At 41.0% G+C, this 25,413-nt stretch overlaps 1 protein-coding gene across 11 annotated transcripts in view; it reads left to right on the forward strand.

Moving 5' to 3' along the window:
- The window catches only part of TNRC6C (trinucleotide repeat containing adaptor 6C), a 322,096-nt gene that overhangs the window by 247,790 nt on the left and 48,893 nt on the right, over positions 1-25,413 (forward strand). For all 11 annotated transcript variants that reach the window (XM_062639898.1, XM_062639893.1, XM_062639902.1 and 8 more), the window contains one exon: positions 16,697-17,023. In XM_062639898.1, the coding sequence (XP_062495882.1) occupies positions 16,697-17,023 (327 nt within the window). The remainder of the gene's footprint in view (positions 1-16,696; positions 17,024-25,413) is intronic.

Raw genomic sequence — 25,413 nt, forward strand, 5'->3', positions numbered from 1 at the left:
GGCTTCTTGGATTGAGGATGGCAACAGCTTGACCTGTATGTATTTAGGTTGAAATCTGGGTGAAAATGGAAGCTTTCAAACACTAGTATTTTTCAACTGTTGTAAGTGTTGGTACCCTGCTTAAAGGCAGTATGTTCTCATCAGATTTCTCTTTACATTGTCTGTTGTTGAATAAATTTCAAGCCTGGGAAATTATCTCTACAAGAGTGCTTCATGAAGAGAGAATAAGAACAAATTAGATAACTCCAGTTGGGCTTTTCTCATCTAGACCTAATTGTCGGGGTGCCCCTCGGTGGGTAGTGCCTCCTAGATAAATCCCTGGCTTGCTTTCTGAAAAACAAACCAACTGCCAGTACAGTTGTTGACAACTGTATATTAGAGAATATAAATTTTAACACAGCTACACAAATGATAATAGTGGTAGTTATGATCAAACTGCATGCTGTTTTATGGTTATTTATCTGCCCACAGTGGGTGCTTTCATACTCCACGATAGACTGCTTTTTCGTTAACGGGCATTGCCTAATACAGTGTGTTTAAGCATGTAGGCTGTGACACGGTCAAACTCCTGCATTTGCTGGCATCACAACAGGTCAGGCAACAGTGTATATTCTGTTCTGTCAGTTTGCTTATCAAATAACTATCTTCCAGTTATATTAATAGAATGTTGTCTGAAACTTGTCCATCAGAGCATATATGCCTCAGTAATACAGACCAGATGCATTTTTCCAGTTTAACATTCCAATGCCATGGTCTGCTTTTACTGATAGCAACAGACACAGAACACCCACCCTACACCCCTGAGCTTTCTTATCCAGCCAGCAGAGCCCAGGATGTGCTTTCTTGGAAATGGCTTTATTACACAGCTCACCTGTTTTACCAGTGTGGTCCTTTCCTTCTGAATTAAAGTCTGTCGTTCGCTTTTACCCTTCTTTTCAAGAAACACACACATGAAGGCAGCTGCTTGCCTGCCTTGGGGACTGTGTGAGGTCATTCTTTCATGGAAAGCTGTCAGCTGCTGTGATGCCTTCTCCATGAAAACCTTATCGGCTGTGATTTACCTGACCACTTAACATTATTAGATTATCATCTGGCTACCTGGAGGAGGTTTGTATCACGTATAGATATCCTATCTATAAGATCTGCAAACTGTAAGCTTGAAGAGAGCTTACCATTACATGAGGAAATGGATCAGCTTGGTTTGATAATGAGTGTATTGAGATAGATGCCAGTTTTCTAACGTTACTTGGTCCCTTCCTTGGGAAGGATGAAAGCAGCTTTGAACTGTAACACTGGTATGTGCTGTTGGGGCAGTTGCTTTACAAATGTTGAAGAGGGTTATCTTGGGAAAACAAAGGAAATGAAAATGTGTTTTGATTCTTTTACACTGTGTGTGAAGCCTTTGGCCTGGGGGACCTCGTGTTCTCCTGCCGACTGTCTGCTGTTGACATTCCTCTACTCTGCCTAGTCTGCCTCTGGACTTCCCTGTGTTTTGCTAGATTATTGTAATGCTTTTCCTGAGTTGTTAAAGGTGGTAGGCCATACTTTACAAATCCTACAGGACTACTTAAAATGTCTGTTTAACCAGCTCACACTTGGTAAATGCTCTGAAGCATTTTGGTCAGGTTTGCATCATGCGTCTCATCAGTCAGGTTATTCCTGAACCGGTTTAGGCAGAGTAGTGTGCATTAGCATCCAAAGAGGTGGTTACTCATGAGGTTGATTGTAGGTCCAAGATCACCATGAGAGGAGGTGATTTTCTTTTTAAGCATCCTGCCCTAGCTTTGTGGCATGGCAGCAGTGGCTCATACTAAGCAGTCTTGTGGGACCTGCGTTTAATAGCACCACTAAATGCTTTGGACACTCCTCAACTGCCTTGAGCATGTCAGCAACTATTATTACTGTTTGCCTAAAGGGAACAGTTGAACTTGAGGCATTAATCAAGCTCCCTGTTGCCTCTTCCCATGTTAGCAGAAGTAGTTCTCCTGTGTCTTATCACAGTTTGCTGAAGATCTGGCCTCCTGTTTCCAGGATTCTCTTAGTGTTTCTGACATAATTTCCAGTGTGGCTGCTTCTGCTGTCTCTTTTTTTCAGCAGTCTTTATGGAGCCAGGCTTTCAGCTTTCCAAGGCCAGACAGGCTCTCATGAACTTCTGTTTTGAAGAACCTGAGTTACCAAGCTCCAGAACTGCGGAGTCCTCAGCTCCATTAAAAACAGTGAAGTCTTAGAATTAGAAGGACTACATGCATGACTTTAGATGAGCAAGAAGGGATTGTCTTCTCCATCTCCCTGTCAGACAGGCCAAACACATGTTCTTGAGAGACATTTTGAATACTCTTGGAAAGTTGTCTTCATATTCTGCCTGAACAGTCTTTCCTATAATGTAAGCCCATTCTTTCTTGGCTGATTTGCTCAGTATGTGGAGAGCAGATCTATGCCCTCCTCTGCAAACATGAGCATCAAGCAAGAAAGTGAAATCACTTCAGAATTTCACCTATAGATGTACGGCTTGTTTTTGTTCTTCTCAAAAGAAGAGCAGTAAGAGAAGGTGAGTAGAGAGTAAAGATAGTTTTGCATATGGCTACAGAACTACTTGTTGAGAGTTTTGAAGGTACAATAGCACTTCACCTATCAAGTTGAAAGTTCAGTTTGAAAATGTCTTAAAAAGTCCAAAATTCTGAATTTCTCCTTAGCTAAGGTATTCTCACCGTCTCTTGATGGTTTGTAGTGTCCTGTCCATTCAGATATTTTTGTGCAGTATTAGGGTAACCGAATCAATTCCATGAGCACGTGTGGTGTTTCTCCAGTTTGGTCTCTGAATACTAAAGTACAGTTTTGACTATGAAGTCTGTGATTTGGTGCCTTATTATGGCTGTTAAGACTTTTAAGTTAGAATTAGTTTGTTTTTTTTTCAATTTCTGGATAACAACTTTGATGTAGAGTAACAATGAACAGTGAAATCCATAATCCTATTTCACTGGTACCCAGAACATAGGTGGGATGTAAAGTGTACCTTGTTGCGCTCCGTTGGGTTGTCACTGCATTAATGTGCCCTTGCTTTCCATGTTTGGTTTTATGCCTGTTTTCCAGTCGACACTCAGAAAATGTGTTAAGACTTATTTACCACATTCTTTTAATGGAAGAAGTGACTTTCCTGTAGGTGTTTAACAGAACATGAACTGAACCTTGAGCTTGGGCTGGCGTTGTGGTCATCAGCATGGCCGGTGGCAGATATGACAATACCATGTGCTCCCCCTGCTGTTAATAGCTGCCTTCTCGCATGTAAACGAATTTTCTTTTTCAAAAGTAAAGTCATGATGTGGTTTGTAATTCTGAGAGATGATTAATGTTAGATGGGGCCCATTTTTGCCTCGAGTATCTTAGTCTTCAGTGAGTAAAAGTCAGGGTCATCTGGACAGCATTAGTACTATCAGTTGGCAATTATAACTTGCCCTTTACTTACACTGGGAGCTGAGGGCATTTAAATTTGCCTCCCAGCGGTCTGTTCTACTCAAACGTGCAAGAAACTACTTTAAATAACAAAGTAATACATTGTTAGGTAAATCTGTAAAGCCATTAAAGAGCTGTTATTTTTGCAGCCTGCCCAGACAGGCTTGGCATTTTCCTCTTTCTTTGCACTTGGACTTAGTGCAGAAAGTTTTCTTTTTCTCTGCAAAAAGCAGTAATACAACTCTTTGGAAACTGGACACAGTTATTGAAGGTGTGGGAATTTGCCAAAAGCTTGTGTGTGTGTATAAGAAAAACCTTAGGGTGTCACATACTCAACTGAGCTGTATTTCACAGGTGACCAGTTCTTACAATGCTGGTGTTCCTTCTTTTCGATAAGTCTAAGCACTTCTATATGAAATAAATGTGTGTAATGTATGGGGAGTAATTAAATATTCCTTCTGAGTAAAGGGAAGACGTGTCTAAAATAAACTGAGCAGAATTTTTGAATTAAAATGAAGTAATAATATTAAGTTATTATTAGTAATCTTTATTAAAACATCTTTAATTTCTTTTAACATTCATGTAATAGAATCTGATTTACTGGGAGTGGCATTTAATTAATTTAATTCAATTTAGAGAGTTAACTCTATTACATATTAGTACAGAAAATTACCTCTGAACAGTCATTTCTCACTGGTGACATGCAATAAGTTAATTTAGCTGGGAGTTGGTTTGGGTGCATTGTGAGTCCTTAGTGAAAGTTGCTATGGTGACAGCCCCATCAACCGGAGCTGTCATCTCCAACAACAAATACCCCAGCTCCGCTTGGTGCGGTGACACCGCTGCTGCCAGGCTGTAAACATGCACAGATGGATCCTCTCTGCTCCCTGCTTGTTTCTCCTCCTGGTCTTTTCAGTGAACTTGGTCATTTAAATCCACAGTGATGCCAAGGCTGCATTGCACGGAGAAGGGAAAAGCCTCCTGAGGAATGCTCAGTCATTGACAGACCTGCTGCGGCTGTACCCTTCCCACAAAAGGGGTTTTCTCTCAGACTCTGTTCAACAAATTGAACTGAGGTTGGGCGCTTTTTTTTCCCTGGCTTCATCTTGGCTGCAGTGAAACGGTTGCAGAATCCCAGACAGATTTTAATTTGCTTTTATTGAGGAAATTTTCCTGAAGAATCTGAAAAGCAGCAGGTCTGCGAACGGCTGGAGCTGCTTTCTTCGTGTGTCTGAATAATTTAAAGCCTGTTTTTCATATGTGGCATTAATGCACAATGGCACTGGAGACATAAAAAATCTGTTCAGCTTAAACTGAATTAATGAAGAGTTTTTCTTAGATGGCGTTGAATCTGAAATGAGGAGTTTGCTTCAGATTCTCCTGCCACGGACAGGGACACCTTCCACTAGACCAGGTTGCTCAAAGCCTCATCCAGCCTGGCCTTGAATTTAGTTCTGTTTAGCTGAGTACGGGCTCGTTTTTATTTCAGGGCTTCAAATTCATTATCCAGCCACTCATTTCCAAAGGCAGAAGAGTGACATTTCCATAGGGCTGCTTGTCTTTTCCAGTACTGGGGACTGCATCCAAACCAGGATGTTTTTCTAGGTATCAAATCTGTGAAGTTCTGTAGGTACAGTCTCAAGTGGTAATAATGTCCCTGTGGGTTTTGTATGTTTTCAAGAACTGAACTTGCTCAAAGCTTTGATTCTCCAAACAATCTTGTTGAAAATTAAATATAAATGAACACATCCTCAGCCCAGTAAGGATTCAGACTTTGAAATACAAAGCCATAATATTTCAGGTTTAGCTTTCATTGAGTTGGCTGCATGCAGAGTTTCTCTGGGTGATGCTACCTGAGACTTGAAATAAATCCATGCTGCTGGTCCACACTGAGCACTGTTGGCACCGCTTCAGTTATTCATGCTGACTGATTTAAATTAATAGCTCAGGTATCTCTACACTATCTTTACATCTGTAGTAGAAACATTTCTAAACCTTCTGTTGAGATAGAATGTGAACTGGAAGGGTTATGTCAAGATTATAGAGACCTTTTACTGGTTGCCCACAAAATTATTACTATTTTAGTATTGCACATAAAATACTCATTTGGTATCATAAATGTACATGACAGTAGAGTCAAAGCGTTGTGTTTATACAGGACCCGTCAAGTTGACATGTAGAAGCAATTCACGATAGAAATGATGGATTTATGAGGTATCCCTTTACAGTACCCAGCCACTTTTATATTTAAAACTGGAAGCATTTACATTGTGATTCACTCTCTTCAATCCCCAGTGGAAGAGCTGCCTCCAGCTTCTCTTAGTCGTCAGCAGCCATACGGGGTGAGCTGGGTCCTCTGGCCTCTGAACAGAAGGGCTGGTTCTAACAGGAGTTGTTTGGCACAGTGTAGGCACAAATGACAGTTCCTGAAGCACAGGTTTGTTTATAATAGAATCTTTTTCTCTGGGCTTACTTAAATACAACCCCCCCCAGGTTAATGTGTAAAATGGTTATCCGCCAGATTGCCCTGCTTTCTGACTTGTTTTAAGCAAGTCCCAAGGCTTGACCATGTGAACTGTAACCTGTAGATGTGGCACTGTTCAAGGCTCTTGTATACAGTAAACTCATGGATGCAGAGGTAATTCTAGTTGTCAGTTACTTGTATAATTGTCAAATACTAAATACTGAGAATCTTAATAATTATCTGTTTGTGTGAATGGTTTAACAGTGATGGGAATTCTGCTGTAAAGAACATCTACTGTTTAGCCTGTGCCTGGATGTGGCTTGGGGAATGAAGCAAAAAGAACGTTGCTGGTGTGGTGACTTAGCACCTTTTGTAATTTTGTTTAAAATAAACCAGAAAACCCCTTTTGAATGTGAAAACTGTGTATAAATCATTGTTTTATGAGATTAAATGCACACAGCTTAAAATTAAAGGGTTTGATTCCTAGTTCTGCCCAGACTTGTGTGGCTCTGTATGAAGTTATTGAATCTGTTATTAGATGCCTGGATTTCCCACTAGTACTCATGGTGATGGTAGTGTTAGCATTGTGTAATTGAACTTCGAGCTGTTTCCTCTCTCTCTAACTCTTACATTACCTAATTACTGATGGGAGCAAGACTTGGGAAGAGTTTGGAAGGTGAGCACATGCCTGTGGCTTGTACCTGATATGTAAAATGGTATAATCCTTTCCTGTGCTACTGACTTGTTGAGATTATGTTTGTGAGACTTGCATCCCATTGGTGGGCTACAACTCCACGTGTTTCTCTAGTGTCTTTTTAAAAGCAGTTGGTTGAGTTAAGCTGTTTCTGAATGCTCAGGGAAGGAGTACAAGACCTGGAATGTCTGGCTGTGAAGAGGGCTGAGCTCACTTATAGAAAAATCTGCTATCAGAAACCTGAACAAACTCTGCAAAGGTTTCTGAACACCAGCTGGGCAATCCCTCTCTTCCTTCAGAGCTGCCCTCACTTCATTGTAGAGTAGTAGTTTCATGTGCAAGCTAATTCATCTCAGCAATAACTCCATTTCCTTTCTGTGCTTTTTAGATGGTTTTTAATGCCGCCGTTTCTTAATATTATTAACACAAGTGATTAAAAGCTTCCAATAGCTTCATTATTTTCTTTTTGATAGGCAAGTTGCCTTTCTAATGTCAATGTATTGTCCTGCTCTGGAGGTGGGAATTGAGTGCACAGGAGTGAATTCAAAGCCACATGTGTGACAACATGTTAGATGGAAATGCGCCCCTGCTGAAATGTCAGAGGCTTCAGGACAAATGTAGTCTAGAGACCAGATTCTAGCAGGAGGTATTTACTCATTTATTTGTCACTGCTTTACAGTGGGTACAAATGTAGACAAGTCTGTACGTAGTGAAATGTACCTGATTAATACTGGGGTTTGAGTTACATGAATTCATAATCACGGCTTCACATCACCTGTAAATGGAGAGCTATTGCTTGAAAAAAGAGGAATTGTTAAGTTCGCCTCCTGAAGGAGTGCAGCTATAATTAAATTGTTCCATTACCCAGAATCTTGATTCATAACTTGGACTTTCCAGTTTGAGGCCTGATGTGTATGGTCCAACTTCTGTTCATCAATGAGGCTGTGGTAACCCCATGTGTGTGCACTCAGAGCCTTCAATAAACATGAGTGTGACTTGCAGTGAAAAAGCATTATATTTGCTTTGGAATATCAGTGTATTGTTGATGCCAACCTATCAACCTAATTAGGTGTACATTTTTAATGGCACAGCTAATTAATTGTGAATTGAAAACTAGGATTCTAATCAGTGCTAACATGGAGGAAAGCAGTGAGGAAAGTATTAAAGCTGTAAAAAGTATAACTGTTCTTCACAAGATTGCTGCACGTGAGATCTAACTGAATAATGTAGAATGGGGTTTTAAGAAAACTTCGTATGTTGAATCACACAAACCAGGTTTTGTAGATTCCAAAAGTATTTGGCAGCCTCTGTGCTGACAGATCTGAAAGACAAAAATGCAGATGCTGTTCCAGAGAGGGAAACAAAATGTAGTATCTGAGCTCTGAAGTATGCAAGGATCTATGTTTTTATTAAGAGCTTCTCCAATTCTGAATAGTGAAATCTGTGTATATAGGGTTGTATTAATAGAGGTGGGCTGGGACTGTTTGCTGAACTGGACTGTTCAGCAGCTGGTTGGGCTGTGATGGGACACAAAGAGAATGCAGACCCACTTGTGGAGGGATAAAGTGTCATTCCGTATTCATACAATTCCAAGTTTGTGTTAATCAAGAACAAAGTGGAGAGCCTCTGGACAGGTGGAGCTGATGGAAAGAACACGTTTTAAACATTTAAAAACCAGCAGAAGCTGGAGAGAGTGCTGTGGCTTTTTTCGTTGTCATGGCTGAAGGAAGTGGTGAGTAAAATGGATTTAGAGCTCCATTTTATGTGTAGGATTGTGCTAGAAAGGTTTTTGAGAGGTCATCTGTTCCATCCTCTTGCCCCGAGACAAGATCACTAAACCTGTATCATGTTTGCAGATAATCCTTATCATCCTTATTGTTAGAAATGTAAATCTTAATCTCCCTGCCTGCTATTTAAACTCAGCAAGTCGTGTTTTGCTGTGGGATGGAGCATATTATTTCCTCTTTCTCCTTTGTATTTTTTTTCTTGCTTTGTCTAGTTGATGTGTTCTAGACTGAACTACTTCTTTGCCTTCTATCTGCTGTGGTAGTTCGTGTTTCCAGATTCCTCCTTCTTTTGTGCTCTCTCCAGGTGGTCCAGCTCTTTCTTGAAGAGAGATGGTCAGCTCTAGGTACAGGCACTGCCTTAGTGAAGGCTCTAAGATACCAGACTGAAGTTGAAGGATTACTTTGAGCCTTGTAGCTGGTTATTTATTCCATTACAACATTTGTCTTCTTACAGTAGCCTGATCTTTTTACTTCAGTTTGTGGTCTGCTGAAGCATTGCATCTTTTTCAGCAAAACTGCTGTGAGGTGAGGTGTTTGCTGTCCTACTTTTAATTCTTCCTGCCTGATAACATGACTTTCCTCATTGGATTGCAGCCGCTTTTTTCACACCACTTCTCTCCTTTATCATGGCTGAGTTCTGATCCTATCACTCAGCAATCTGATCACCTCCAGCTTCTCTCTCCCCAGCTTGGTGTCATTGGCAGATTTAATATGGATATTCTCTAGTCCATCATCCGGTTGTTAATGAAAGAACAACGTAGGCTTGGATCAGGTCCCTGTGGAATCTATTCTGAAGCATACTTCTGTTTTGACAGCAAACCAGTGATTCTCCCAGAGAATGTTTCAACCAATTTACATTTAGCTCACATTTCCCCAATTTGCGTATGACAATACAAAGTAAAAAGTCATGTCAGAAACCATTACAAAGTTAAGATGTATAGAGAGAGCTTTGGATGGTGAGATATGGGTGAAAAATGTGAGGGAACAGGGAGAATTTGAACTGAAGCAGATGACTGCATCTAAGCAGAGGGAGGGAGAAATGAGTGTCAGGGTAGGTGTTAGAGGATTTGTGGTGTTGATGAAGTCCTGAATGCTTCCCTATTTCAGACCTTTGCATAAAGCCAACAGTTACGAAGGTAACACCTGTAATTAAATGAATTAGGGAGAAAACCAGAAGATGATGAGATAAAGATGGTAAGAGCTAATGAGGGACAGATTCGAGGAAACCTTGGCTATCTCAAATGGTTCTAATAAAGTGGGTGTATTGAGACACCAAGTTCTAGCAAAGGAAATACCCGTAGAAACCTCAGAAGTTCTTACAGCTCCATTTACAGAGAGAGGTTGGGCTGAGAGGTGCCATGGAGAGGGGCAGGTATCAAGAGATTGGGGGCAATGGTGGGTTTATTAAGACATGCTTGAAATATGCACATCATGGCAGGAAGACCCTGGGATGCAGAGAGAAGAGAAAAAAGGGAAGAGAGTAAATGGTAGTGTGAAGTTAATGATTCTGTGTTCTGGTTACTGTGCCAGCTGGCAGTGGGGAGCTTTGGACAACCCACAGGACTGCCAACACCAATGTCTGTTTAAGAAAAGTTGGTTTAGTACTTCAAAAATTAGATATGCAGCCAAATATGGTTACAGAATACATGATGCTCATATCTTGATGAAGCCTGTGAAGTGTGTTCAGGTGAGCAGATCAGACTGGGAGCTGCAGGGTTTGAATTCATCCTTACATAGGTACCTTCTCATGCAAACCCAAAACCATTTATGTGTGGTTGGAGAGCTCCATCAGCCAACAAACACACTGGTAAACATGACTTAAACACTACTGCACAACAAGCAGAAAAGCCTTCACCTGTAAGTATGTCCTGAATAAAATACCTCTTGGAACAGATTCTTAAAATCTGTTCTTTCTTCTGCTGTTTAAAAAAGACTTTCCAGTTGTGATTTGGGTTTAGACTGATGCAGTTCTATATGGGTGGATTCTGAGCTTTGATTCCTTTTTGTTCTCTGGAGTTATAAGTTCTGCCAAGTTTCATTCATTATACAGTGTGTAACTGGAGTAATAGTTTTAATCAGTTGCAGTTTCAGTAATGTGTAAGCAGTAGCAATTATTAAGAATCAAAACTAGGTTGGACAGAGCAACCTGGTCTGGTGGAAGGTATCCCTGCCTGTGGCATGGGGTTGGAACTGGATAAGTTCCATTGGCTTGGAACCCAAACCAATCTGTGATTCTATGAGAGCTGGTTTCTGGAGGCGTGAGGTTGAGACTGAGTGTACAACCACACTGGGTATGTACCATTGCTCCTGCTAAAGCAGAGGAGACTGGAGCAGGGATGAGGGGTTGGATAGTCTTATCTTTTCAAGGAACTTCCTAGGTAGGATTATCTCCTACCGTTAAATTACACAAAATTGGGTTGTTGAAGGTGGTTGAGAAATCCTAACAATTGATTTAAAGGTTTTCCATGAACTTTGCAGCTTCCTCTGAATTCCTAGTCTGACTTGGAATTTCCTAGTTACCAATTCAAGTTCTGTGTACAAGGACTAATGGTAGAAGTGAGAGAAGTCTGTAGAGACTGTTGGAAAAATAGGTTATTAGAAGTGGGATGTTGAAAGACTGAAAAAGGAGGCAGGAAATGTTGCAAAAGTCAAGGAAGCGGAAAGGAAATGTCTGGAAGAGGAAGCAGAAGATGCGTTGTCATCAGTTAGGAGCTCAAATGGCAAGGGGGGGAATAAGGTTAAACCAGGAAAAGACTTTAATTCCGAGTATTGGGTAAATGATACGTTCATGTTAAACTGCAGCTTCTGGTGACATGGTTAAATCCATTTTGGGTAATATTCAGAACTAATTTGGGGAGTCTCTTGGCTTTAGATTGTAACTTTTCTCCATTTTTCTTTCAGGAGGAGTTTGTGTGCTTGGGGGAAGGGAAAGTGCAGACAGAAAATTACCCACTTTTGTATAGAAACCTTGGGAAGTAGGGGTTTATGCAATAGTTTACTGAAATACCTGTACTTTTGCCAGTAGATGTCACTGTGGATAAAAAATACCAGCGCTTAGTAGACAAAGGAGGTAATTTGCTAAATGAAAATTCATCCTTTGAAAGTAGATTGGGGGGGCAACATTTTTTTCCTAAAGGAGGCCTTTTTTCACCATATAAAAATGGATTTCTGACTAATCGGGAGATCTGGTTTTGCCCACTGCAATCCTGTATTTTTGGGGTTGTCTTCGCCTGACTTAGGTAAGTTCATGGCTTTCTGTCTGACTTCAGGGGGGGTCTGTGTATGAGCGTGCTCCTGATGGGCTTGATTTTGAAAGCGTTTAGTGTTTGGAGGTTGCTTTAATAAGCACCAGTCTTCACTGCAGTGTGTATGTGCGGGGAATTGGACATGGAGGAAGTGGCTTCATTAAGGTTGATTTGGAGGGGGGAGCAAAGACGAGGAAAAAAATTGCCCATATGATTGGCTGGGAGAATAGCTCTGAATTATGGGATCCATCTGTTTCCTGTAATGAATTCATAAACCCATCAAACAATGACCTGAACGAATTGCTGAAGGAAAAAAATAATACACTGGCATGATATGTTTAACGCAGTGAGGCATTGGCATTGTATAATCAAAAATTCTTCTCACATCCAGCACTTTGTAATGGAGCTGCTGTGTTTAATAGAAGCTGTAAATAAATCCTGTCACAGTAGCAGCCAAGAATGCATTTCTGGGTTTAACTGTTTCTCTTCTGGAATGTCTGGTCCTTGAAGGCTTTAGAAATGCAAGTTTTATAGAGGAGTGTGGGGGCTTCTGAAATACAGAGAAATGTTAATGAGGTGAATGAAAGGAAAAAGCTGCCATAAATCAGTATTATGTGGCTTAACCAGTTTCTTTCATTTATGCATGTTCTTTCCTTATGTCATAGAAATGTACTTAAAAGCTATTGTTGTAATTGAAATCTGTTAGACTGATCCTATTCATTATATTAATAAAATCCACCTACAATTGCTCCTAACACTTTTTTATGCAGTTGGGATTCCCGAGATTGTAATCATCAAAAAGCATATGGAGTAATTATTGGATTTGTTTGGGTAAAATTGGATTAACAAGTTTAGATACCATTAAGTACTGATAATTATTACAAGCAAGCTCATTGTTTAGTGTATGTACAGCTCGCGGAATGCAGAATAAGCAGATACCCATCACAAACATCTTAAGAGCAAGCAATCTCAAGGCTTTTCTTTTACTCCCTTAATTGTAGTTTTGCAAGAGGCTTTCTACTTCGATGTTTGTGGTAGTTAATTGTGTGCTAGTTCTGAAAATCACTCTGTATTCAATCCTTTCCCCCTCTTAACATTTGAAACGATATTTTTAGCATTAAAGCGAATTTCACCATTAAGGCTGCGTTTTAATTCCTGGGTTTCACGCAGCTGCCAACCTCACATTAGCCGTGACAGTGCATGACTTGAGGTGCAGGGGTGGGCTGGCTGCTCCGGCGGGACCGCCAGGGCTCTCTCCAGATTGGCAGCTTGGCCCTTGGGGCTGATTAAATGCCGAGCTCTGAGCGGCGGAGGCACAGGCAGCCCCCGCTGACCGTATGCAAAAGGTTCCTCCTGTCTGCTCCGCTTTTTTTAGCGTGCAGTTGGCTAAAACATGACGTCTTTGTACATTGTATGTTCTGCAAGGGATAGCCGTCGTCTCCAAATGCATCCCTTGGAGGAAGGAGAAGGTCTAAGAGGCTTGTAAAGAGGTTCTTAGAGCAAATATCCCATGGCAGTTAATAATTAAGAATCTAATGTAGACACTTTGAAGGGTAGGTGTTTCTCACAGTGCATAGCGAAGGGAAATTGCTGTTTAAACATTGCTGAAGATGACTAATAAATAGGTGTGGAGGTTTTACAAAGAGTCCAGTCCTATTGTCTTTGTAACATACATTCCCCAAATATTAATGCTGTATTTAAAGGCTAATTTCTAGCCTGATCCGAAGCTGGAATTTGGGAATCAAACCTCTTCCTATGATGTTGTTCACTCTGTTTGCTTTATGTCCTGTCAGTAGTGTAATGAAACGGTTATTTTCTAGCTACCGTGATTTGTATACACAGTGCTTGTGTAAGAGCTTCACTGAACTAGTCTTAGAGATGTTGATGTACAAAGTAAAACCCACATTGCTGTGTTGATTACAGAAAACACAGTAATACTGGCACGCAGAAATAGTATTCTAAAATCTGAGGTTTTGGTATTTTGATTGGCTTAGTTCTTTGTCATTCAGCTATGTAGAAGGAAAGATCGTTTCTAGCACTGAAATTGGGTTTGTCTGGCCGCACCTTTGCAGTGGAGCAGCTTTGTTAATTTACACTAAAGTAAAGGGTGTTGTGGACTCTCTGACTTGCATTAGTGATGGTTATATTCATATATATGCATACCTGTTTGGAAGTATCAGATGTGATAGATAGGTACACTACTGAGAATATATTGCTTTCTAAAAAGCAGCCTGCCTTGCTCTCTGAAATACAGAAGCCCAGACTGGTTTGGGTTGGAGAAGACCTTGAAGCTCATCCAGTTCCAACCCCCTGCCGTGGGCAGGATGTTTCCAATTAATTAATATTCCTTAAGAAAATCTTGGAACCTGGCAAACATTGCCTCTGCTGGCATTGTGCCATTAGTGGGTTTAATTCTCTTGTACACTTCTTTAATTCCATGGGAAAATCACTCCTTGGTTTAAGTTGGTTTAAATGATAAATACTGGGGAAAGCTGCAGTTTCTCCCCTTGCCGTGTGTTTGTCCCTTCCAGGCCTTTCCCCAGCTGACCAGGACCTTGGAGTACTTTGGTGTCGGACAGCAAGAGCTGAGCTGGTTCCGGGATAGGCATTTGGTGGCAGCTGGGGAGCAGTCCCCATCCTCACCTGGCCATGGCTTCCTGCCCTACCTCTCTGCCTGATGTTCCTCTGCTGGCACAAGGGCTGTGGGCTGGTCTGCTTTCCCAGTCGGAGAAGCTTCCTGGCTGAAATGGTTAATTGTTTTTGTGGAGCAGACTATGTCTGGAGTGTGCTTTCTCAATCTTGCAATCAAATTGCAAGCAAACAGCTTCATCCTCTGCAGAAGTACAGAGTACAATGTTTGTAAATGCTTACATCTCTATAATAATAGTAGTAATACCACAAGACCTCTAATTTTCCCATTCGCCAATGTTCCAGTCATTCAGAGATCAGTGTCATAGATTATACTGTTGTTTCTTGAAGGCCAGGTAGAATGGTAAAATCAGCAGGTCTTAGAAGAGACCCATTTAAACTAGGTAATATTATGTATCGATGAGTGACAGATGAATACTGAAAGCAAAATAGTTTTCGCATACATGTTGAATATGCAAATTTGAGATTTAAAATTAATTGCATTTTGTGCCATTTTAAAGATTTTTTTTAATCTTTTTAGATTTTTTAATGTATTTTTTTAATTCTCAGAGTTAGGGTAAACTTGGGTTTTGAAGCTGGTGGTATATTTTGAAAAAGCAAAGAAGGTTTTATTTTATTCCCTGTTCTTCAGATATTACTGGTACATTTTTATATATTCAGGGTTCTTTTTTATGATAGAAATAAGCAAAGGTGAAAGGTTATATATGTGGACATCCATCAGTTCTTCAGGTATGTCAAACCCTGGAGGGAGGCTCGGTGCTGGGTTGATGCCATATGTACAATGATACGAGGTGCAACTTTGCACTTGTTGGATATGGCTTGTGATGAGCCAGAGGAGTACTTGGTTCTGCATGTCTAGGAAGCCCGAATGGCTTCTTCTGTGTGACTGAGCACCTCTGGTAGGTGCTACCACGTGAGCTGCACAAACTGGTGTGTTGTTCCCAGCCTACGCCATGCTGTGCCATGCGACTCCACTCCCAGCATCCTCATCCCAACAGCCTTGTGGCTGTGCCCCAAGAGACCCAGCACTGCTGTCTTCTCTGCACCAAGCTGCGCTGGTAAACCCCACCTCAGACTGGGGTGGCCCTGGCCTGCTTATTTACAGCAAGGTTAATATGGGGCTTATCAAACACATGCCTGGAGTGCAAAAGTAGAAGAGTGGGGTCTAGAAATGCTTTATACAAAGACCACAAGAAAGCAGCAGCTTTGTGTGAGTGCTGAATAAGCTGGTAGATCAGGTCTCTTAACTTTTTTTTAGGAGATCATTAGGAGTCTGCAAATTTATGCTTTCTTGGGTATAGGCAGTGCGATTTGATGTTAGTATTAGCAGTCTCGCATCCAAAACTGAAGAATTGCTGAACGAAAAAGGCAGTGGGTGCTCTGGATGGGTGCAGTAGCTTGCCATGCAGTTTAAATGAGATTCTGTTTAGTACTGAATTGTCACATCTCCTCTTTCTGCTCCTCCTGTTCTAAACCATACCGATTTGTTGCAGTAAGGACTAAAAGGTTCAAATACTGTAACAGGCAATGTCTAAGCAGAGAATCACCAGATTTTGTCCTTATTTTTAAAACCTTATGCTGTTTTAATTCCAGTAGTGTTTATAGGATATTGTATTTTGTCCTGGTACTAAAGAAGTGGTGAAAACTATGGAAAAGGGAAGAGTTGAGGCAATATTTAATATGTGAACTTGGTTGTGTGCATAGGAATTGCTCAGTTGTCTGCTGATGTGCTCTCTCCTTGTGTAGTGGGTACCAGGTATATAGTAACCAGCATCTCTGTTGTGTGCTGCTGACATCTCATGCAGCCTGTGGAGTGGGAGGTAAGGCCAGGGCTTTGTACAGTTAAAACCAGACCTGCAGGCTCTCACAAGGAGTTGAGGCCTTTATTAGCTATATTCTAGTACATAAAGTTTACAGCTGTACCAAATGTGGTTTTTTAGATGTAGGTTTCAAAACTGTTACATAAAACGTTTCAGGAGGCTACACACATAGTAGTGCACTAACCTGAGTTCTGGTCCTAACACTGTTTTATTTAGAATGTATTCCATATGTATTTTCTAGTCCATAGAATGACAGCACGGTTTGTGTAGAAGGGAACCTTAAGGCTCATCCAGTTCCAGTCCCCTGCCACGGGCAGGGACACCTTCCACTAGAGCAGCTTGCTCCAAGCCCTTGTGTCCAACCTGCCCTTGAACACTGCCAGGGATGGGGCAGCCACAGCTTCTCTGGGCACCCTGTGCCAGCGCCTCAGCACCCCCTCACGGGGAGGTAAACCCTCATGTGTTTTGCCAGCTGTTGTTTGGGAGGCTGAAAAGCATTATCTGCTTTCTCAGGTACAGAATAAACCCCACCAAACACAACTTTTCTGATACTGAAGCCATTTCTGGTTTTGTTCTTTTCTGTGTAGTGCCAGAACCTATTAAGACCAGTTTAAGCCAGCCCCAACCTGCCGGTACCGGTACCAGTACTTCCACCAGCACTATTACCAACAGCAGCAATGGCAAGCGTGCGTCTGCAAATGGGCAGCAGCCAACTGCATCCCGTTACCTGCCTCGTGAGGTGCCTCCACGCTTCCGCCAGCAAGAACAGAAGCAGCTCCTAAAGCGGGGCCAGCCACTGCCCGCCGGGACTCTGACCGGCACCAGCCCAGCGCAAGGAACTGGCCAAGCAGGGGCAAGTCCTCCTCCGCAGCAAGGAGCAGGTGGACAGCATCATCCCAGTAAGACCCAAACAGGTAAGAACTGAAGCCCGTTGGGGTATCAACTCCTTTATGTAGTTCTGCTCTCCACTGTTAGCACAAGTGTTGCAGAAACTTAAGGAATGTTCAGAATTGTCTTAAAATATCAGGATTTCCAGTGAAGTGTATGCTCTTTTTCTTGCAGAATACAGTGTGTTGTTTCCAGGATCCAGTTTGAAAACGTTCTCTTACCTATTTAGATGCTCAGACCTGTGGGATTCTCTTGCAGTTATTTTCTGTTTCTTTGATAGCTTTAATGGATGCAATCCTCAGGAAATGTAAATATTTCTTTAGGGATCATTCTTACAGAAGCATTGTTAATTTAGGTATTTCCAAGATTTCATATATTGTTTTGGCAATTTTAATGCCTTTTAAAGATAATTTTGCATATAATTATAGGAAAATAAGAAATAGGAACTTGGCTTATGTTGTGACACTTCTATGCCTTTGCCTGCTTATGCTCTCAATTGTTATTTTCACATTAGGAAAATACTGAAGCTGTTAATGAGAAAAGCAGCAGCTCTCTTCTTATTTGCCCTTCTGTGCTAGAGATCATGTAGCTTCTGTAGTGGAGATGAGCTTAGCCAGTGTTTGGTGTATATCACCTTTTTCATCATGCCTTTGTGTGTATGTCATGTTTGGCAAAGCAGTGAGTGTTCTAAGATATAGTTATCTATGGCTTAGAAAAGGTTATCTGAAGTAAGTCCCACAAGGGGGGTTGATTTCTTGGATATTAGTAATTTCTGTGTGATCTCAAGTGTTGCTCATTATCACTCATTAATGTGTCAAACATCACAAAATTTGGTTCTGAACTGTCTGCAGGTTTTCCCTTTGGGCATTAATGAATCTTTCACTATTCTGCTGTACTTGCTGCTGAGCTGAACTCCAGCAGAGAAAATTATTTGGTGTTGTCCTTAGAAGTTTTAGTTAGATAAGGAAATCGCCACTCTCGGAAACGAAACCTTTTATGGTTATTGAGATGCGTTTGAACATATCCAGCTACTTACTCTCCAGAAAGAGAAATCTGAAAAGGCAAAATAAAACAATAGTTTATTTACTTAAATGTTGGGGTTCTTAGGGAGGAAGCAGGTTCTACTTGTAGTCTTGAGTATTTGACTTTAGTGAGAGGGAGAGTAACGAGTTCTCACCAGTTAGAGCAGCATTCTCTTTGCAAAGCATATCAGCAGGGATGGTGGCTGGCAGTTATGGCTCCTTTTTGATTTGGAGATGTTTGTAAACTGTCAGACTAATGTTCTATGTTAGATTAATATATATGTTTATTATTTTCAGAAATCCAGTAATGATTTCTATAGTAGAGACAGATTGACAAGCTCAAGTGGCTCAGGCTGTCTGAGGGTCAGTACTAGATGTCTTCCAAACATCATTATAGACGTATCTGGAACATCCTAGATGTTTAAGAAACATGCAGTAAATCATTAAATGAAGTCTGCCATAAATCATAACATAATCCATAAAAGAACTTGACTTGAAAGAGTGCAGCATTAGCTGTCTGACTTGGATCTTGCTGGATGTGTTTCTGCCTGAGGTTTTAGACTTCATTTCCCAATTCCTATTTGAACTTGCTGTATAAAATAAGCACTAGTTGCCAGGCTGACAAGCGACAGAGACTGTCAGCAAATGTTTTACGCTGTTGCATTACTTTGAGTTTTTTGTTCTTTTGTTACTTTTGTGTTACCATTGTAAACAGAATGCAGTGAAAGCTGGTACAGATGAGAGGAAGAGGAGTGCAGCCACTTTGCAGTTTCATATTCTGTTCCATACTGCACAAAGTTAACGCATATCAAACTCAGCAATCACTTGAAAGCAATTAGTGCAGAGTCAGAATTGTCAGGTTGTTGTTTACTATGTAAAATCGTAAGAAAAGCTTTCAAAGGCACCAGGGAGTCCATGCACAGTTCTTGGAGCAGGGAAGAGAATCTTAGACAAGCTAAATCCTTGGCTGCATTCTTAGTCTGCTCACAGAAAGAGATTGTGTTTTGAGACTGAAATGGTTGCATCTTCCTCATAGAAAGAGCTTGCTGAATACTAGAGCTCATTTAGTTCTCTTTCCAGTAGGTGGAGCATCCGTTCACTTACTAACTATGAGCAGGAGGGAAGACAAAATCTGTCTAGCTCAGGTTATAATGACAATGTGCCTGGCTGCTTGGTGAGGCTGGGAGGAGTGTGGAATATCTCACTTCTACTCCAGTCTTTCTTGGTCTCTCATATTGGCTTTGCCTTCACCTTGACAAGCATAAAGAGCAAAGTAAGAATATCCAGGGAAGGCCAAAACCTGTTCATCTCAGCTGTTAGGATTTGAGTGACTATTAGCCTTAGCAATAATGATGGTATTCCCAAAACCCTCCAGCACTTAAGTAGGAATTTTCCATGAAATTTAATTCAAACTGGATCATATTTTTGTGAGTATGAAAAGAAAGAATTTTAAGCATGAGGATTCTCACTGAGCATTACTTTGTCAGAAGGAAACTTTTTGCCTTCCTCCTCTTTCCATCAGTAGGAGCTATATTGCTTTAAATGTCCCTCTGGTTCCCTGGGTATTTAATTTACTAAGACGTCTTTTCAAGTAATTCTCAGGGGAAAAGAAGGGAAGGGACAAAAAGAATCAAAAGCTGTCTAGAAGAATCAGGTTTGGGTGCCTGCTGCACATACACTGGAATTATGTCTGTCTGAACAGCACCTGTATTGTAGAAAAGTGATCACTTCATGGCTGTTATTGGACATCTTCAAAGTGTGAAGGCAGTCAACAGCCCCTCACTGCTTAGGGTTTTCTCCCTCTCTGGTAGCTCTTGAGTGCCTAACCAGAGCTTGCTAGACCTGGGCTGTGGACTGCCCAAGGAAGTCTCCATATGTGGCTTCATTATACTCCTGATGAGCAACAGTAACCTTATGGATATCTGGTATTAATCACGGAGCCAGGATCCTTGTACACCAGCATCTTGTATCCAGAGGATCCTTAATGGAAATTCATGTCTGTAGCTTTTCTTTTTATGGGGTCATAGTCCTTCAGAGTTAACTTGAAATTAATGCAGCCATGTTCTTTCCAGGCCCTGTTTATAACTACCTGGATGCAAGGAGTGCTGCTGGAGAGGCATTGCCAGCCTCTTAACTGTAAAAATCACAGTTTTATATCTCTGTCCTTTTATTAACAGTCTCTTGTTATCTACTGCCTTGCCCTAACAAAAGCACTTATCAGAATTCTAACTGCAGTGTCATGAATTAAAAAGGATGTTCTGCCAATGTAAGTCAAGTGGGAATTAATGACCACTAATATATATTCCTTGTTGGGTTTATCATCTGGGCATACCAGTGAAGTGGATGAGAATAGTGTTGTTTTTTTTGTTTGTTTCTCATTTAAGGCAATCTCCAAAACATGAACTAGACAAACTTAAGAAATTAAAACATCTCAAATAATAATTCTATAAATTGCATAGACTATTCTAGAAACTTACCCTTGAAAACAGTCTTTTATTTATTGTTAACTATGATGAAACTGTTTTCTGCACTACTTTAGAGCATTTTGTATAGAATGTTTACCTGTCTGGAGCTTTATCTTGAGCTACAATATATATTCTTGAGATGCTCCCTTGGTACTTAATCCTTTGCAGGATTAGGCCGAAGGAAAGGTGCAGTTCATGAGCAATATTCTGATATCTAATTGAGTTCCTTATTTTTACTTAGAGATGGAGCTTTTTATCTCTTCTCTCCCCACTTTGCCAACTAACTCCAGTAAATGTGGTGAATACTTAACTTCCTTAAGATGTGAGGCATTAGTGGAATGGTCTTTTTGCCATGTGATCTCAAATAATTTAGGTAATTTCTGAAAGCCACCATGGGAGATTAAAAATGGCAAGTAATGTATCCTCCTTTGTCTCTTTACAAATTGTGAAGTTTATATAGGAGTCTCCAGGCAGCCCCTGTGCGTTTGATGATTGTAAGAACAAAGATCAAAAGAAATAAGCAGTTTTTTTCTTTAAGATGCCTTTTACTTTTCTGCGACTCAGCAATGTGAAACAGCATCCATCAACTCAACAGGAACGTGCCATGTCCTGCGGGAGCCGTGGTAAAACTGCAGTGAGCTGAATGTTTTGTGGAAGGGAGCTGTAACGTGTTTCCAAAGTCTTAAGTGAAAGCAAGTCATTCATCAAAATGCAAAACCACACAAGCATTGTGGAAACTGAGGAGTTGAGCTTTTAATTTGTGCTATCTCTTGTTTCCTGGGAAGTGAGGATTTGCCAGCAGTTAGAGGTTTATTTTCCTACTGTGGGTTGATGTCCCATTCTGTGCTGAACTTTCTTCCTCTTTTTATGAAGCTCAAAGCTCTGTTTCATTTTTCAAGCTTTCCTTAGCTGCAGTCTGCATATTCATGCTTGTGGCACAGGTATGGTCTTGTTGGTGTTGGGGACAGTTGGAAGTTGCTGCTGTGTGGCAGGTTAGCTCTTCTTACAGATCTGTTTGTATTCATTTTGTGTTTGATAATTTCTTTAGGAAGAAGGGTAAAAACAACCCATGCTTACTGTTAAAATCATGTCTAATAATAGTGATTTCGAGCACAGAATCGTAGAGTAGTTAGGGTTGGAAAGGACCTTAAGATCATCTGGTTCCAACCCCCTTGCTATAACTGTGGGTTATTTAGAGTTACTTCTAATAGGGCAATTCTATGCAGTTGCAAAGTCAAATTTGGAGAAAAGTTTTAGGGAGAAATAATATCTTTCCTAAACCCAGTCAGTGTAGTTGGAAAACAAAGATAAGCTTTGACATCCAGGTGTTTCATTGGAGTAGTGACCTTCATGCTAAAAGCATGTTTGAACGATGGCCCAGTTTAGCTCGTTGTACACTGTGCTGATGCTAGGTAAGGCCCATGTATGCAAAAGTAGTTCTGAAGTGTATGAACCAAGTCTCATTTCAGCAGCTTGAAATAAGATTTAGCTTGATTTCCTAACAGCATGGCAAATGGGTGGATTTCTTGACAAATAAAGTATGTGAAATCTGCCTTTATGGAAATGGTCTGCTGAATTTTATCTCTTTGGGCCCATATTCTGTAATTCCATTAGCAGAATATCTTTGCTGGCTGAACATTGCTGTGGTTTTTGCTTCTAGTTGGAAAGTTACAAAATTAAACCAGGAAACTTTAGAAATTGATTTATTGTGGATCTTCCGTAAATAGAGTTTTTTATATGGAATAGTTAAACTACTAAATGCTATAAAGTAGAGATCAGGGATTAGACAGTAGATTTATTCCTCTTGCTTGCAAACTTTGTATGTATGTAATTTCACACTCTGTATAGCAAATACACTTTTTTAAAGTGTACTACATAATGCCTAGAACATGTGCTGTGTTGTAGCTTTTGATCTCAGGTGAAGGAACTAGCAGGGTGATACTCCCTTGTGAACACAAAAATCAGCTATTTATACTACTGTGGAAGGTAACTGTATATAGCAAACATAGTGCTTATTATCTGTATTAAAACTCATAACAGCTTCCTGTTTTTGCATCACTTGACTAGGTGTTAGCCACGAGCAGTTCACTGTACAACTCATCACTGTACACAAAGCTTCTGCAATGTGACTGAGTAAAAGTTCTCCTACTAATGGGATCAGATCTGATGTTATGCCATTTGTATAAGAAAGCACAAAAATTACTAGAATTTGTTTTGATTACATCTTGTCTCATGAAGTTAGTGTTGTAAAGGGATGCTCAAGGTACTGCCAGAGGTTGCATGAGCAGGGACTGTACTGCTTTCTTCTCGTTTTGTTCCTATGGGCTTTGTTTTTAGCATTGTTAGCATGGTACCCCATGTCCCTGGAGATCAGGCACTCTTCCCAAAAGTCACTGGTGACAGGTGTATGTTTAGACAAAAGGAAGTTAAAAACCATTGTACAAGGACAAAAATGTAGCAGTTAACATGGAGATGGGATCTAGGCAGTACTGCCTGGATGTGCTCTGGGGTGATGAGCATACTCTGAAATGCAATAATGAGAAAGTCTGTGGGAAGTGAGGCTCAGCCACAAAAGGGTTTTGTCTCCCATGTAAATGTTGAGGAATTCCATATAGTGCTTTGAATATAGATGGAGAAGTAGCAAGCTCTGTGTAGCACAAATACAGGCATTATGAATGAAAAATGATGGTAAAACCTCATCAGTAAACTAATCTTTAGAATGAATTTTTCTGCATTGTATATGTTATCTGACATCAGGCAGCCAAACGTGAAAAATAAATCTGCTGCTTTGAATTTATATGTCAGAGATTAGAATTTTTTTACTGGGAGAAAGAAAAACAGGCATCTGTAAAGGCTAAATAGCTGAGATGCCTTTAGAGTTCTGCTGTCCTCACTTCCAAAGAGTTGGGGCTGTGCAAAAGAATGTTGCTTTAGAATGTTGCTTTAGAATCACAAACCTGCATCCTACGCCCAGCTTTACTGTAGATGGCTGTGCTCTGCTGTGAGCCAGAGAGATGAACTGCCAGGGTGTCTGTGGGGAAAAAAGGTTGGGAGACAGAGTTTGGCAAGTTGTTGCACTGTGCAGATGGTAGTTTTCTGGCAAACCATGTGAAGAGGCTGAGTAGCAGGACCTGTCTCTGGTGGTGGTGAAGTCAAAAATAGAAACTTAAGGTCAAAGTGACCAGGAAATCAGAGTTTTGTCCTTGGGAAGAGCAGAAAGGGAGTAATGTCATGTGAAAGTTCTTGGAAAGCTGAATTGGTACAGCTCAGGAAACAGCTGTTGAGTGGGGGGGACGGGACCCAAAACCCAACACCCAACAAAAAACAGTGAACGAAAATATAATGTTTCCATAAATGTCTTAGTAGTAAAAGGAAGACCAGTGGAAGTGGTCTGGTGGTCAGCAGGGAGAACCATTGATAGATGGCATCAGTGATACTTTAAATGAGTTTTCCCTGCATACATAAACTAATGATAGACATAGAACTAAGGCTACAGTGAGTTAGAGTATGTAAGGAAATAAAATGTTTCCAAGTGTCTGGAAGTGCTGAAGTTTGTAGTGGACTGCACAGAGGATGGGTTGTAGCACTCTGGCCCACTGACATTCCTTCAGAGTGTGAGAAAATCAACCAACCCATATTGGAAGGTGAGAATGAAGAAACGGAGGGATTGCAGATCAGAGTAATCTGCCAGAATGATACTAGAAATAATAACCAAAGCAGCTAGTTTTGTGCACTCAGAGCTTTGCAAGAGAAGGACAGAGCCAGCATGGGTTTGTGGAGAGGATGTTATGCCAATCAAGTTCCCTGTCAGGGGTGGAACAGGCGAAATCAGAAGGGAGATCATGCCCTAGAAGTCAACTTTGCCCTGCCTGCAATAGCACCTCAGCAGACTTTCTGTGTGGTGGTGCAAATAAGTGGGAAGTATAAGACAAAGCTATTGTGAGAAGTGTCATAACTGCTCAGGAGGATGTAGGCAGGGAGCAGCTCTCAGTCCTTCCTGGCAGGATGAGAACGTTTCAGTGAGAATGCAGATTTATATTCTTCAGTGTCTGCATCAGTGTTTTGGCTGTAAATGACAGCAGTGACAAAAATGTGTAATGGAATAAGAAATAGAAGGGAAACGTTCTTTCTTTTGGCCAGACCAGCTCTGTACACAGACATGGATATGTGAGTATCACGCTGCAGATACGGATCTGGAGTTGGTCACAGGGTAAATAGATTAATAGTGTCACGCTGTTGAAAAGAAGACAGACATACTGAGGGATGCAAACAGCGCCGCTTTCCATGAGGCACTTCTGATAAGGCCTCTGAATATTGAGTTCAGTTTGGGGGTGGTACTGTGCCTTCAGAAGGAGGTGAAGCAGCTGGGAGAAGTGCAGAGGAATGCAACAGAAACAAGCCTTGCAAGGTGTGAAGGAATTGGAGCTCCTAAGTCAGAGGAGGACTGGAGTTATAAATGCAGGAATACCTAAATGACTGCTGCAGGGAAGAAGTGATCTGTTCTGTATGCCTGTGATGGCTCGGATAAGAAATAATGGACTTAAATTTCAACAAGGAAGATTAAGGTTAGACATTAGGAAAAACGTGCCAGTATGAAAGCTATCTGAAGAAGTGAGATAGAGCACTTGGCAATGTGCAGTCTCTGTTGCTGGAGGGCTTCTTCCTTGGTGGGTTGGGTAGATGTCACCTAGTATGTATGAGGAATGGTTCCTTGGATCAGGTGAGTGTTCTGCGTGACCTCTCAAATCCCCTTTTCCACTGTGCAGATATCTGTAAGAAGTTCTGATTTCTCAGACACGTGCCCTGTCAAGGTTGCTACAAGATGGGGCTCGTGGAAGGGAGCAGATGCTCTCTGCCAGCGCAGGCTGCAGTGAGAGCTGTGCTTTATGTCCCCCCAAACTGCTGCGGGGTCTTGCATTGCCTTCCTGT

Source organism: Pezoporus occidentalis, unplaced genomic scaffold, assembly GCF_034315485.1.
Source record: "Pezoporus occidentalis ecotype Australia unplaced genomic scaffold, CSIRO_AGI_Poc_V1 ctg62, whole genome shotgun sequence".
In the NCBI taxonomy this organism is placed as follows: domain Eukaryota; kingdom Metazoa; phylum Chordata; class Aves; order Psittaciformes; family Psittacidae; genus Pezoporus; species Pezoporus occidentalis.